The sequence below is a fragment of the Vicia villosa genome, linkage group LG1, assembly GCF_029867415.1.
Source record: "Vicia villosa cultivar HV-30 ecotype Madison, WI linkage group LG1, Vvil1.0, whole genome shotgun sequence".
Taxonomy (NCBI): Eukaryota; Viridiplantae; Streptophyta; class Magnoliopsida; order Fabales; family Fabaceae; genus Vicia; species Vicia villosa.
This window is the reverse complement of record NC_081180.1, coordinates 64,534,170-64,549,304: the sequence shown is the minus strand read 5'-3', so window position 1 is coordinate 64,549,304 and position 15,135 is coordinate 64,534,170. Positions and strand designations below refer to the sequence as shown.

Sequence of the window (15,135 nt, the reverse complement as noted above, 5' to 3'; positions counted from 1 at the left end):
TGTTGATAATATCTCGTTGCAAGCAGAAGGTACTGGCGATATAGTTATCCAAAGGAGTAATATAGCGAAAGATGTGATAAAAAATGTATTCTATGTACATGGAATGAAGTGTAATCTTTTAAGTGTTGGACAATTGGTTGAAAAAGGTTTCTTAGTGGTAATGTAAGATGGAGCATTGGAATTGTTCGAAAATCAGAATAATTTGGTCTTGAAATATCCCTTGCAGAAGAATATGACATTTAAGACCATGATCAGTTCAGATGAGGTGCAATGTCTGAAAACAGTTGTCGACCACAAAAATAGTTGGTTGTGGCATTTGATCTTTAGCCATCTGAATTTTATGTCACTCAATTAACTGATCACTCAAGATATGGTAACAGATATACCAAGTCTTGTGATTCCGGACAAACTATGTGAAGGTTGCTTAGTATGGAATTAACCTAGAAAGTCTTTTGTTTCGACTTTGTCAATGAGATCCTCCTGCATACTAGAAGTAGTACATTAAGATGTATGTGGCCCCTTTGAGGATCATACCATTGGTGGAAACAAGTATTTTGTCTCATTTATCGATGAGTATAGTGGAAAGCTTTTGATCTATGTGATCAAGCGAAAGGACGAAGTATTTGAAATCTTTAAGAGATTCAAGATGCTTGTCGAAAACCTGAGTGAAAAAAATATCAAGATTCTAAGAACAGATGGAGGTAGCGAATATACATCAAAGATATTTGAAGAATTCTGTGTTGAATATAGTATTGATCATGAGGTAACTGTTCCTTACACGGCTCAACACAATGGTATAAAAGAACGAAAAAATAAAACCATATTGGATATGGTGAGATGCATGTTTAAGCAGAAGAATTTGCCAAAATCCTTATGGGGTGAAGCTGTCACCACTGGTGTTTATATTCTGAACAAGTACCCTATCAAAAAGTTGAAAAACAATGTTCCCGAAAAAATGTGGAGTGGAAAATGACCAATAGTGAGTCATCTAAAGGTGTTTGACTCTATTTGTTACAAGCATGTTCCTGATGCGAGAAGAAGGAAACTTGATGACAAAAGTGAAGCTCGGATATGCGAGTCGTCTACGTCATCTCCCCTCGCATGAGCCCTCGCTACAGCAGCATCAGCTCTCACGGTGTTGAGAAGCAATTGTGCCCTATAATCCTCTATTCCTCATTGAAAAAATAAAACAAAAATATTTAATCTATCATATTTTTTGAAAATACGATAAAAACCATGATTATTTCCGGCTTTTTTTGAGAAAAAAAACCGATAAAAATGCATACATTTTTCAAGATTTCTTAACAATCTAGTAGTGACCATACATTTTTTTTTTTGAATTTTTTGAAAAATCCAATTAAAATGCATGCATTTTTATCGGTTATTTGGGAAAATCCGATATAATGTATGCATTTTTATCGGTTTTTCAAAAAATACGGAAAGAGGTATGCATTTTTATTGGTTTTTTCAAAAAATCCGACAAAAATGCATACAAAAGATGTGTTTGTATTGGATATTTCTAAAAATACGATAAAAATACATGATTTTAAACTAAAAATTCAATACAAACTAAAAAATTCGGTAAAAATTAATACTTACTGATCATAATAGATTCGATAGTATGTTTGAAAATTCCATTAATTCCAAGTGATTTATAAAAATTTAAAATGTTCCAATCTTTTGTGAAATAGATTTTAATATTTTACAGATGTGATATGATAAATGCATGATTCTTTAAAGTCGATGCACTTGCGGGGGCGTCCACTTGCATAGGTAAATATATTAGCGTAAATATGCAATAAAAATGCCGATGAACTTTTCTCATACAAATTTAATCATTACAAAAAATACAACAACAAAAAAAAAGCACGGAACAGTAAGGAGTTTTTTTTTACAATTGCAGATTGATTTCTCTATTATCCTTATTTAGTATAAGCATGAGATAAAAGAAGTTATTTAAAAAGTACTAATTAAAATTTTATGTAAATAATATGTTGATAAAAATATAGTATTTAAGAGTGTCTTCTTTTTTGAGTTTTGCTCTAAAAATAAATGTAATTAGACCTAACTCAATCAAAATCTTCACACTCAAGACTAGATAATTAGAGCGTGTAAATAAATGGTGAGTGGTCTGATAACAAAAACTTGATAGTTGGTGACTCGCCGAATCATAAACGAGGCTTTTGACTAACTAAATCATAAACGAGACTCTTGACAAGATATTAAGAAATGTGGTTATGTCTAACTCAACCCTACACATAGGTTTTTTCCAATACATCCCCCTCACGCCCAACACTATTGGGTTTGGTGCATGGATATAAATGATAGGTGGCCCGGATTATAGATACGTGGGACTTAGTTTTTCCAATACACCCCCTTGCAGTCAACAGTATTGGGTTTGGTGCGCATATAAATGGTGGATGACCTGAATCGATTGGCTTGTGATATCATGATAGAATTAAAGTTTGACATAACCCATCCTTACAAAACCGGCATCCCCACTTATGAAGACATGTTCGAACAATATATTATGCGATATGAGATCTTAACACATTCATTCTCACTCATGCCCAGAACTTGATATATGAAGCGTAAAAATAAATGATGGGTGACCTGATGTCAGAAATCTAATAGCAGGTGGCCCATTAAATATTAAACATATTAATAAATGTATGAATCTAACTCTAATTTTATTTTCTTTAAATCTTTATATTTAAATTTAAAGAGTGTTGAAATTCTTCCGGTTACTCGACTTGTTGCAATATCCTGCCTAGTTTTTCTCTCTAGGTATTACTGTTTCGCTCTTCTTTTCCCACTACTGCAAATCCCTTATAACTCATTCACCCTTTTCTTTTATCGATCATTGGAAAAGAGTTGAGGACAATAAATAGAATTTTCATTTTTCTTTTCAATTACAAAAGTAATTATTACATGTAAGCTATAATATAATAACTTTATTCTAATGGAAACAAAAAATATCAGAACAACAAATGACTTCGCCATTTGAACTCTTATCATTCCTATACACATCAAAAGTAAGAAAGAAACAAATTTCACAGAGATGGAAAAATCCAAAAGTTAATTAGACAAGAAGCTGATGAAAGGAACCAAGACAAAATGGCCATGACAGCAGATATTTGGTATCTACTACATAAATTATCTGGACAATACGATTTATCAGCACTCTTCAACAAATCTGTCACACTAGCAGTTGAACATGCTGCAGCTAATAACAGATATGACAAAACCTGAGATATAGACAATAACAAAAACTTTACATTATTTGGTGAATTACTGCAAACATTTGATAGTTTGAAGTTTTTTAGTGGTGAATTTCGCATACCATGTCGCCCACTGTGATCGTAAAAATGAATCTTGGTTGCTTCGGTACTTTTTTGATAAAGATCGAATATGCGTCTACCATCAATAATGTTGTGCTCCACGAAATTACCAAACCCATCACCATTACCAAAAAGCTGCGGAATGACAGAAAAGATAATCAAGACAAGATTAACTCCGGCCGACGTTGCCAGAGAATACCTTTTATCAATACTGGCATTTTTTAGAATTAGACTGAACTTGCAATATAAACTAATTTTGCAGAAGAAAAAAACATGTACTCTTATCATAACATGGGTAGTGAAATTGTAAAAACAGTTGTGGCAATTTAGTATGAAACTCAATTGTGGATTTCAGTTCAACTAAAAACAAATTGAAATCATTTCCTCTACTATACTGGCAAAATGATTCAAATTTCTCTAGTGTTTTCGGCACGCTCCTCAGCCACAAGCTAATTCAATGTAATTCTATTCTCTAATAAATGATTGACTAACTTTCTCCAACTGAAAAATCAGAACCGTAAGCTAATTAGTGTTTATAATAGCCCCGGCATAAGAATCAATTTCAATAACAACGCAAGCATACCAACATTCCTTTCCCTATAATCGAATGAATGTGGATCAGTTGTAGCATTGCACCTGTTCGATGACCAACACATGTCAATGTCGGCCACCAACATATGTGATTACATTCAATTACTTCCATTTTTCAAACTATAAACACTTCCAACGGGTCAGAGTCATATTTAATATCCGTATCTCTTAGTGTTTCATTGAGTGGCTTACTATTTACTAGCACATTAAGCTGTGGTCAATGTGTGACGCATGTCAGAGTCGGATACCAACATGCGACTACATTCAATCACTTCCATTTTTCAAATTGTATACACTTTCAGACGTATCAGTGTCGTGTCCGTGTTCAATATTCGTGTAAGCGTGAGTGTTCCATTGTGAAGATTACTATTTTCTACTACTAGCCCTTAACAAGAAATCCAATTTTTTTCCTTATTAGCTTAACCATTACAACACTCATAGATATGAAATATGGTATCAACTAATATCCAATATGAATTACTTTCTTCCTCAATTCTACCGAACATATTCACAACTCATTAAAACAAAGGACCCACCATCCAATTACTAGTAAACAAAAACAAGGGACAAAGTAAAATTGATAAAGTTACAAATTAAACTTTACAAAAAACAACAACAAAACAAGAGACACCCAGAACCAGAACACGATGATATAAAATTGAACAACATAATTAAGAAGAATGAGAGAGATAGATATATACTAACCAGAAAGCAGAATAACCATAGAAATCAACACCCAAACACATGTAACAAAGGGAAGCAGATGAAAAAACGGTTTGTCCCAATCTCAGAGCAAAACTAGAACTGGTTCCTAAGGCCCCTGGCAATTCCTCCATTCCTTCCACCATGTATCCTTCTCATCATGATAATTCAATCACAAACACACTCATCATACATACAACAACAAACAAACAAACAAACATAAATGAAGAAAACAAAGAACTAGAATTATGTGAAAACAAGAAGTAGATTAATGTTTTTGATTAGGAAAGTGAGGGAGTTTAGTTAGTTCTTGTGAGTATTAATTAAGGTGAATTAAAGGAAAGTAGGTAAGAAGTATTCTGGTCCCTTCATTATTTTGGAGTTAGAAATAGGATGAGTTATTGTCGGCGCTGTACATGAAACATGGATCTTAATCATTCTTTCTAAACTCTACATGTAGTATAATAATTGTATTGTGTGTATAGTGTTTTCTTTGACTTCTTCATCACTAATGTGAGTCCCCACACTAAATGAATCATTACTAATGTGAGTCCCCACACTGAATAAATCATTTTAAATTTCTAACCAATTTTTGGGCTAATTTGTTTTATATATTCTTATCATATTATACACAAAATTGCAATGAAATGTTACATTATATAATCATTTAGCATCAAATAGTAACATTAAAATTAAAATTGTGTTTATATACTAATAAAGTATTATAAGTGAATTAAAACAATTTAAAATAATACTTGTATTCTAATCAACCTACAATTGTATAATTTAAATTTGATTTTTGAAAGTCTATTTAAAAGATTAAAAAAAATTATGGTTTATTTGTTTTATATTCAAAACTAAAAAAATTTGAAAAGAGTTTTGATCGAGATGAGATGAAAAATCGAAGAAATTTATGATGATCAATTCAAAAAAATCAAATACTAAAGAACATCATAAAAAATAATTTTTATTTGCTAAAAGATCGCATGTGATCTTTTAAATCTAGTGTTTTATTTTTTTGGATCAAAATTGTAATATTAGGTGAATTTCTCTATAAGTACTAAAGTCACACACACGCAAACACACATTTTTAAAACTCATTCTAAAAACACATTGGATTTGGCTAAAATATTTTAAACCAAAGTATAATTAATTATAAAGATTATATAAGCGATTCTATAACTAAATTCAGCCTATAATCGATTATGGGACTTGTATAATTGATTATGACGCGAAATCGCTTAGTAATCAGTTATGGGACGAACTCGTTTAGTAATTAATTATGTTTCAAATTCGTTTAGTAATTAAGAGTGGCAAACAGGAATGTGTGTCCCATTTATAAACATGTGCTGCAAAAGTCCACAAAAAAACGGGGCGGGAGGGAACAGATATAGTTAAGGGTATAAGCCTAAAACTTTAGAATGTCCTGTAAAAAAAATGAGGGTGGAGTGGGGCTGGCGTGGTGGTCTTACACCCGTAAAGGCTAAAAATTATAAAAGTTCTTGTTAATGCACGTGTTCGTGAGAGCCTGCAAAAATAACGGGATGAGGTTGCGCGAACATATTATAGGGTGCAGGCGTAAAACCAAGGGTTGTCTCGCGAAAAAATGGGGGAAAAACAGGCATGTCCGATGGACCGTACCCGTTTTGCCACCCCTTGTCGTAAGTAGGGGTGGCAAAACAAGTCGGGCCCGCCGGGCCGGCACGTTTAACCCATCATTTTTGGTGGGCTAGGCTGAGGTTTTCGGCTCGATATCTTAAGTTGACCCGTCCCGTCTAACCCACTTTAAAAAGTGGGCCGAGGCAGGGCGGGGTTTGCCCACGAGTTATTTGTAAAAACTTTTTATTTTTTATTTAAAATTAAAACAACTTTAACTATCAAAACAACACTTAGGACTATGTTGATTGAATTGCATTTTAAATTATTATACATACAAATTGAATTATAATTGTATGATTATTTCTATAACTTTCTAATACATGTGTTAGTTGGAAAAGGTTAAAATAAAAGAACAATTGTGTGACATGAAAAATTGTCAAGTTGTTAATACATTAGCTAACATGTTTTCTTTAGAAACCGCTGTTGATTTTAAGAAAAGAAATGATTTGATTAGTGTATACTTGTGACTTGTTGAGGAATCAGACAATATAAGACTCTATATGATGCTAAAAGTGAGAAAGTCGGTGTTTATATTTTATGTCCTACTATTTTATGCACTGTGATGTTTTATGCATTGTAATTGTTATCAATGTTTGACTTGTACAAATTATTAGTTGATTTTTTAGTAATTAGTTTTTAAATAGGATTAGGATGATATGTGTTGTTTATTTATTTATTTTGATACTTCTATTTATATTATGCTTGAGTCTATTTTGTTACTTTTTTTTTGTAATTGGTCTTTATTTATCTTATTTTTGAATTGTTTGGACTTGAGACATGTTGAAGTTCTATTATGCGTTGTTAAAAAATCTCTTTTGTCAACCTCTTCGTCAATGATTAAAATTTTTGTAAATTATATAATAAATTATATTATAAAATAAAAAAACATTGGCGGGCCGGCCCGCCAACCCGCCAACTCGTTAGTAAACGGGGAAGGCTTGACTTTTGAGCTCGGATGTAACGCCCCAGACTGCTTTCGGGATGATCGACTAACCCCACAAACCAACACGGGTCTTTTCAGCATGCTTTGACCTCACTCGCACGCTTTCCAGGAAACTTCCTGGAAGGTCACCCATCCTAATACTACTCCAAGTCAAGCACGCTTAACTATGGAGTTCTTATGGAACGGGCTACCGAAAAGAAGATGCATCTTGTTGGTATAGGTAGTACCTATCAATCCTTATAAGTCTTCCTTCAACCATGCAGTCAGTCCCATACCTGCACAACATCAGGATTCCTCTCATTCCGATGTGGCGACCACCCTAGCCCCCATTGGCCTCAGGTGTTCCATGCGGTGCAACCACCCCTCGCCTTCTTCGGCCTCGGGTGTTACATGCCCACCAGCTTCCGCATGGTTCGTCCTCGAACCACATCGTACTGGGAGAGGTATGGCTCTGATACCATTTGTAACGCCCCAGACTGCTTTCGGGATGATCGACTAACCCCACAAACCAACACGGGTCTTTTCAGCATGCTTTGACCTCACTCACACGCTTTCCAGGAAACTTCCCAGAAGATCACCCATCCCAATACTACTCCAAGTCAAGCACGCTTAACTATGGAGTTCTTATGGAACGGGCTACCGAAAAGAAGATGCATCTTGTTGGTATAGGTAGTACCTATCAATCCTTATAAGTCTTCCTTCAACCATGCAGTCCCATACCTGCACAGCATCAGGATTCCTCTCATTCCGATGTGGCGACCACCCTAGCCCCCATTGGCCTCAGGTGTTCCATGCGGTGCAACCACCCCTCGCCTTCTTCGGCCTCGGGTGTTACATCGGACGCCTAAGTTGGTCCTCCCCGCCTCACTTTTGGACAGGCTTAAACGGGGCGGGCCTCCCACTTTGCCACCCCTAGTCGTAAGCAATTATGATTGTACCTATCTACCTCTTCCTGCAAAGATTTAACAGACTCAGCTTTTGCTCGTAGCATGGTCAATGTTAGGTGCCAAAATGTGTTAATATTTAGTATAGTTAGTGGTGTTTTTCAACTTTGTTTATTGCACATTATTGTCAAAACCCATTTTTTTAGTGTAAATAATTGTATTATCATTTAATCGAGTAAATCGTATGTAGTTAATCACTTTTTGGTAAGAAATTTCAGGTTTATGGATTGTGGAAGCTTGAAGCTTGGAATGACTTGGAAAAGGATTTCAAGCAATTTTGGAGAAAACCAGCATGCTACAGGGCAAGCTTAGCGAGGGGAAAGCTGGTTTGCCAGAGAGTTTGGCGCTAAGCCCCAATCTGGCGCGCTTAACGCGCACTAAGGAGGTTTAAGTTTAAGTGATAGTGCACTTAGCACGCAAAAGCAGGCTAAGCGCAGTCTGCGTATTTTTGTTTCTCTATTAAAGCTTTCATTCAGATATTTTGGGGGTTAACACATCATTTTGGAGAGAAATCATACCAATATCGTTGTAAAAGAAAAGAATCAAAGAATCAAAGCTGATTCCGCATCAATAGTCTAGAAATCAATGTTGATGCTTGATCATCTTCTCATTTTACTTGTTATTGAAGCTACCATGTATATGGATAGCTAAACTCCTCTTGTGTCAAGATTAGAGATAGTTAATCTAGATATTATGTATTTCTTTTAATTTTTTGTGTATGAACTTCGTTGATGATCAATATATGATGAATATCTTTGATGTTAATGTTATATGTTTGATTTGGATTATTATTGAGAGGTATCTTTCAAACCATGACCTAAGATATTCATCTATCAATGAACAAACTCTAGATATAGATTTGTGAGTTGATATTTACTTCTATCAAGATCTAAAGATTATTGTGTTAATTGTTGGCATGAGACACCATCTAGTAATTAATACGATAATACTCATGATATCGCTTTAGACATAAACAATATTGAAAGGATACGTAATTGTATTGATCATTAATAAGTTCATATAATTGATTAATCGGATACATCAGAAATAAGTTAACGAAATCTAATATTGGCATGCTTTCTTAAAAATCCTTCAAAACCCAACTTTTTACCGTCATTACTTACTCTTTCATGCAATCGTTACTTTCTGATTCCAAAACCCTTTTACAACCATTACTCAAAACATTATTAACTGTAGAAAGGCGGTAATATCGCATCAATCCCTGTGGAAACGATAAAGCAAATATTTACCCTATCAAAAGTGTTTCAACAAAATGGCGTTGTTGTCGGGGATTGAAATTTGTGTATTTTTGTGGTTAGTAAAGGTTTATGGAAGGATAGTTTAGATTAGGTGCTGAAATTGTCGGGTTAGTGTAGAATTTGTGAAAAGTTGGTGTTTTGTAGGAGAGGAGTGGTTGTCTGCAAAGAGAAGCTCTTTTTCTTCTTTTCGCAAAGCACACTTAGCACGCAAGTTGGGGCTTCGCGCGCCTGGAAGTGAAAACATTGTTTTTTTCTTTTCTTTTTCTTTTTCTGTTTTATTTTGTGATTATGTTTATCATGATTTATCATGAGTTTTTGTGTGTTGATATTGTAAATATTTTGAGATGGTTTGGTGTTGGTTTGTTTGTTTTTTTATATATGTGAAGATGGAACCTAGGAGGCAAAGTTTCCCTAGTGGGGCAGGCTCCTCACATGGGCCCCGAGTGTTGGTTTGGTGTTGGATTCGGTCGAGATTTTTGAGCTTGAGAAGCTCATCCATGTTTTCGCGCAGAGAGATTGTAGAGTAGAGAGGAGATATGGGAAGATGTTTGTTTGAACCATGAATAGCGAAGTTAGATAAGAACATATCAATTAAGAGTTGAGAGTTTGTGTTGATGAAACCGAGTAAGGAGAGAAACGGAGTGAAAATAGAGAGAGGGAGAACAGAGCCAATGTTGTGAAGAGAAGGATAAGGGCATACCATTTTGTTTGGTTTTAGGGTTCTAGTTGTTCGTATGGGCTTGGATGCTAAGGGCCCAATCCATTATTTACGTGATGCATGCCCCATCATGATCCAACACCCCCTAAGCTGACTTTTATTATTTTGGACTTTCTCCAGGATTGGCCGAATCGTTTCACTTACACACCACCTACCTGCGATATACACCTCTCCCATACCAAGCATATCAGTGACTTGGGCTTGTGTGCATGAGGCCCAGCGCCTCTCCTTGATGCATCACCCTGTAGCACGAATTGCACCCCCTCATGTGGGTTTATTTTGAGTATTGTTGGGCCTTTATTTTAATATGTGGTCCATCACCTTCTTATTTCCTATACCCCATCCCATGTTTTACTTTTTTTAAGCCCACTATGATTTGTTATATTTTATTTTCTTGTATATTTTGCTTTAGTTTATTAATTTATATAATATAAAAACAAAAAAAAAATTAGATTAATGAAATTTCATATATATATATATATATATATATATATATATATATATATATATATATATATATATATATATATATATATATATATATATATATATATATATATATATATATATATATATATATATATATATATATATATATATAATACAAAAAATATATTAGTTTAAATTTGTTAGTTAATTGTTTCTTTCTTGCTAGATTTTAATATAGGTTTTTTTTAGATTTCTTTATGTTAATATTTGTTCATGATTTTTTATCATTCTCTCATCCATATTTGTATGCTTCATTGTTAACATTTTCTTGTTTATGTGAGGTACTATCTTGAGCAATTGGGCTATTTCTTGTGGATATTTTCAATTTCATATTTAATATTTTGTACCTTTTATCTTTTATTTCCGCTTTAGTTTGCATTTTAGTTTATTGTAATAATTATAATAAATTTCATCCCCATTTGTTAAAATATAAACCCCATCCCGAGGCCTTGTAATAATTTTTACTGCTTTCCTTTACTACTTTCATCTATTATTGTTAAGCATTGCACGCATTCAACCGTTTTTTTTAAAATAAACAAATACTCAATTCGAAGCCCCATTTTCTACCATAAGTTGACCGCTCTTACACGTGCACACTAGCACACATTCATAGCTTGATCACAGGTTTTCTACAGTGAGACCTATTCGATTAATCGTTTCGATTGGCCGTTTAGAAAGCTAGTCTTTTGCTAGTACACTTACACTTTTAATTCACTCCTTTCATGTTTCATCTTTTATGCTTGTTTGTATGAATTTACTTGTATAAACTTGTATGGTTTCATTTACTACTTCTATCCCTCTTTTTTTGAATAAATTATTCACCCCCGCATTCTTGGTCCATATATCAAGCCACGACCCACTCTTTGTAAGCCAATTTCCTAGTGCACCGCCATCGACCTTGATTTTTTAACTTCTTCATAATAAAACATTGACCATTGTCAGGTGACTTCTTCAAACTCTTTTGAGCACTTGCACTCTTTTTTCTTTAAAACCTTTTTCAAAACAAAATAAACTCTTATGTTTCCTTTTGAGCAGAACTACAAATGCTCTAACTTCTCCATTGCACATAGGAGGAATCTGTTGGAAATCCACCAAAACCTATGATGAATTTCTACCAATATTGATGAACAAGATTGTTATCACCACACAATAACATTAAAAAGAGAAAATAAATTTAAAGAATAAAAGAGATTAAGGTTTCTGTAGAGTAACTCTATTCCCATAAACTGTGAAAAAATTTATTATTCACTTGCAACTGCAAATTCTATGAATACAACTCAATTGGCTTCATTTCAAAATAATGAGGGTTACTCCCTATTTATCGATTTAGGTTAGCTTGCTCCCTAAGTCAAAAGCCCAAAACTATAAAAGCCCAAAATACCTATTATAGAACTAAATCAAATCTAATCTATTTTAGACCTAAATCAAATCTATCTAATTTAAACCTAAATCAAATCTATCTAATTTAGATCTAAATCTAATATGTGTGTAACAAACTATTTCCACACTTCTAAATCAAATCAAATCTTTTCGACACAAGGAATTACAATTTAACACACCACTTAATTCATTGTGTCTAAGCTATCTATGTTCATCATAGCTCTTAGTCTTCTGAACACTTCGACTTGCACTCCCTTCGTCATGATATATGCAATCTGATTCTCAGTTCTGAAGTGTTCCAAGTTCATCTTCCCATCTGCTACCTACTTTCGAAGATAGTGGAACCTCATTTTGATGTGTTTGCTTCGACCATATGCTATCGGTTTCTTCGCTAGGTTGATAGCTGACATATTGTTGATCTTCTTATTCCAAGCTCTTGGAGCTTGCTTCAGCCCGTACAAGGCTTTATGCAGCCTGTACACCTTTCTCTCTTCGCCATGTTTTACAATCCCAACTGGTTGTGTAACATAGACTTCTTCTTCTAAGGTTCCATTTAGGAATGCACACTCCACATCCATCTGATATATGTGTCAACTGTTTATTTTTGCTAGACCAACATCCAACCTGATTGTTTTGATCCTGGCAACAGGTGCAAATACTTCATCGAAGTCGATTCCTTCCTTCTGAAGAAATCCTTTCGCCATAAACCTTGTTTTATGTCAAGTTATTTCCCCTTTAGGATTCATCTTCACTTTTTATACCCACTTGAAATTAATTGCCTTCTTGCCTTGAGGCAATTTGAAAAGTGACCAAGTATTGCTGTCTTCGATGAATTTTACTTCCTCATTCATAGTTTTCCCCCACTTCGAATCCTTCAATGCCTCAACTGCATTGACAGGTTCGACATCTACGTAGAAAGTGTAATGTACCAACTCACCTTCATCATTGACTATATCATTTGATGTAATCACACAATCTTGCAACCTTGGAGGTATGTGTCTTGTTCTCTGAAGTATGCTTGTATTTGGTTGATCTCTAACCTCCTCTTGTTGAAATTCTCTTTCGAATTGAGTTTCTGGTTCTTCGAGTAAGATTCCCACTGAATCTTTCTTGACATTTTCAGTCCAATCCCATTCTTTAAGCTCATCTATGATCACGTCCCTGTTGATCACTACTTACTTATTCACTAGGTCGAACAACTTGTAACCTCCAGTCGAATGATATCCTATTAGGATCATCTAACTCGAGTTGTCATCAAGTTTTCTTCTCAACTGATCTGGCACATGTATGTGCTATAGATCCAAATACTTTCAAATGACTCAAGCTAGCCTTCACACCAGACCAACATTCTTCTAGAGTAATTCCTTCTAGCTTCTTTGTCGGACATTTGTTCAGAATATATGTTGCGGTCGACATAGCTTCACCCCAAAACTCTTTAGGTAAATTCTTGCCTTTCAACATAGTTCTCACCATATTCATGATGGTTTGATTCTTCCTTTCTGCAATTACATTCTGTTGTGGAGTGTAGGGTGGCACCACCTCATGCACAATCCCTTCTTTTTCACACAATGCATCGAAGTCTTTCGACACATATTCTCCACCACCATCAGTTCTCATAACCTTGAGCTTTCGCCCACTTTGTCTTTCGACCATCAATTAAAACTTGACAAATACCTCGATCACTTCACTTTTCTTCTTAACAAAGTATTTTTTACCTCCATTCAAATCCACCTGGATAGGGCCATATACATCAGAGTATATGATTTCGAGAATAGCCTTCGACTTACTTTTGGCATCCTTGCTGAAGCTATTCTTGTGTTGCTTTTCCTACACACATTCCTCACATACCTCGTTTGGAATATCGATTTCTGGAAGTCCTGAAACCATATTCTTTCTTTTCAAGTCTCTGATGTCTTTGTAGTTAAGATGACCTAGTCGATAGTGCCACATCCATTCATCTCTACTAGCTGCAGTCGAAAGGCACTTGTGCTCCATCACATGGAGTTCGATCTTGAAGGCTATATTTTGAGACATTGGTGCCTTCAAGATTAACCTTCCACTTGCGTCGACGACTCTCATCATCTTGTCTTTGATCGACACTTTGTAGTTCTTTTCGACCAACTACCCAATGCTGAGCAAGTTGCTCTTCATGCCTGGTATGTACAACCCATTGGAAATTACAAACCATTTTCCATCTTTCCTCAGAATTAGAACTTCTCCAATACCTTCAGCTACTAGAGTATTGTCATTTGCGAATTTCACCAAGTTCTTCATTGAGGGATTTATGTTGACAAACCAATCTTTCCTTCCAGACATATGTGATGAGCATCCTGAATCCAAGTACCATTGGTCCTTGAATTTATCTTCATCTTTTGTTAAGACCATCAGCATCATCTCTTATTCTTCTTCTTGTTTTGCAAACTTTGCATCACTTTCTTGATCCTTATTCTTTTCTGGACACTTTGTATAATAGTGACCATACTTCTGGAAATTGAAACACTGAATGTGACTCTTGTCAGGCTTTCGACCATCACATTTTCCTCTACCTACAGCACCACCTCTTTGGTTGCTTTGGTATGATGGTTTTCTATGATTCGACCAGCTTCCTTCTTGCTGACTTCGACCAGCCGAATTATTGTAGCCACCTCTACCTTTATTTCCATTCCGACTTCCTTTGCCTTTCTTTTTGTTTTCCGACTGAGCCTGCAAAGCCACATCACTCTTTGACTTGCCTGCATCTCTTTCATCCATTCGTTGTTCATGAGATTCAAGCGTCCCTTGAAGCTCTTCTTTTGTCAATTTCGACAAATCCTTCGACTCTTTTATGGCTACCACCACATGGTCGAACTTATGGACCAAAGACCTTAAGATCTTAGAAACAATAGCTCTTGTTGTTAGCTCTTCTCCATATATCTTGATTTGATTCACTAGTTTCGTAACCTTAGTGAAGAAATCATTTATGCTTTCACTATCTTCCATCTGAAGCAATTCATACATTCTTTTATGAGTTTGTAACCTCACCTCTTTCACCTTCTCTGCGCCACCAAAAGACTTTTCAAGAATCTCCCAAGCTTCTTTTGCAGATTCAGAATCACGGGCCTTTTCGAAG

The 15,135-nt window shown here is 35.0% G+C and overlaps 1 protein-coding gene across 1 annotated transcript; it reads right to left on the bottom strand.

Moving 5' to 3' along the window:
* Positions 1–2,213: 2,213 nt before the first annotated feature.
* On the bottom strand, positions 2,214–5,112 carry LOC131607979 (CASP-like protein 5C2). The gene is made up of 3 exons (XM_058879925.1): positions 4,638–5,112; positions 3,344–3,476; positions 2,214–3,248 (listed from the first exon to the last, which is right to left on the bottom strand). Exons 1-3 carry the CDS (start codon positions 4,778–4,780, stop codon positions 3,054–3,056), a joined length of 471 nt encoding a protein of 156 aa, XP_058735908.1. The 5' UTR covers positions 4,781–5,112; the 3' UTR covers positions 2,214–3,053.
* Positions 5,113–15,135: the final 10,023 nt, after the last annotated feature.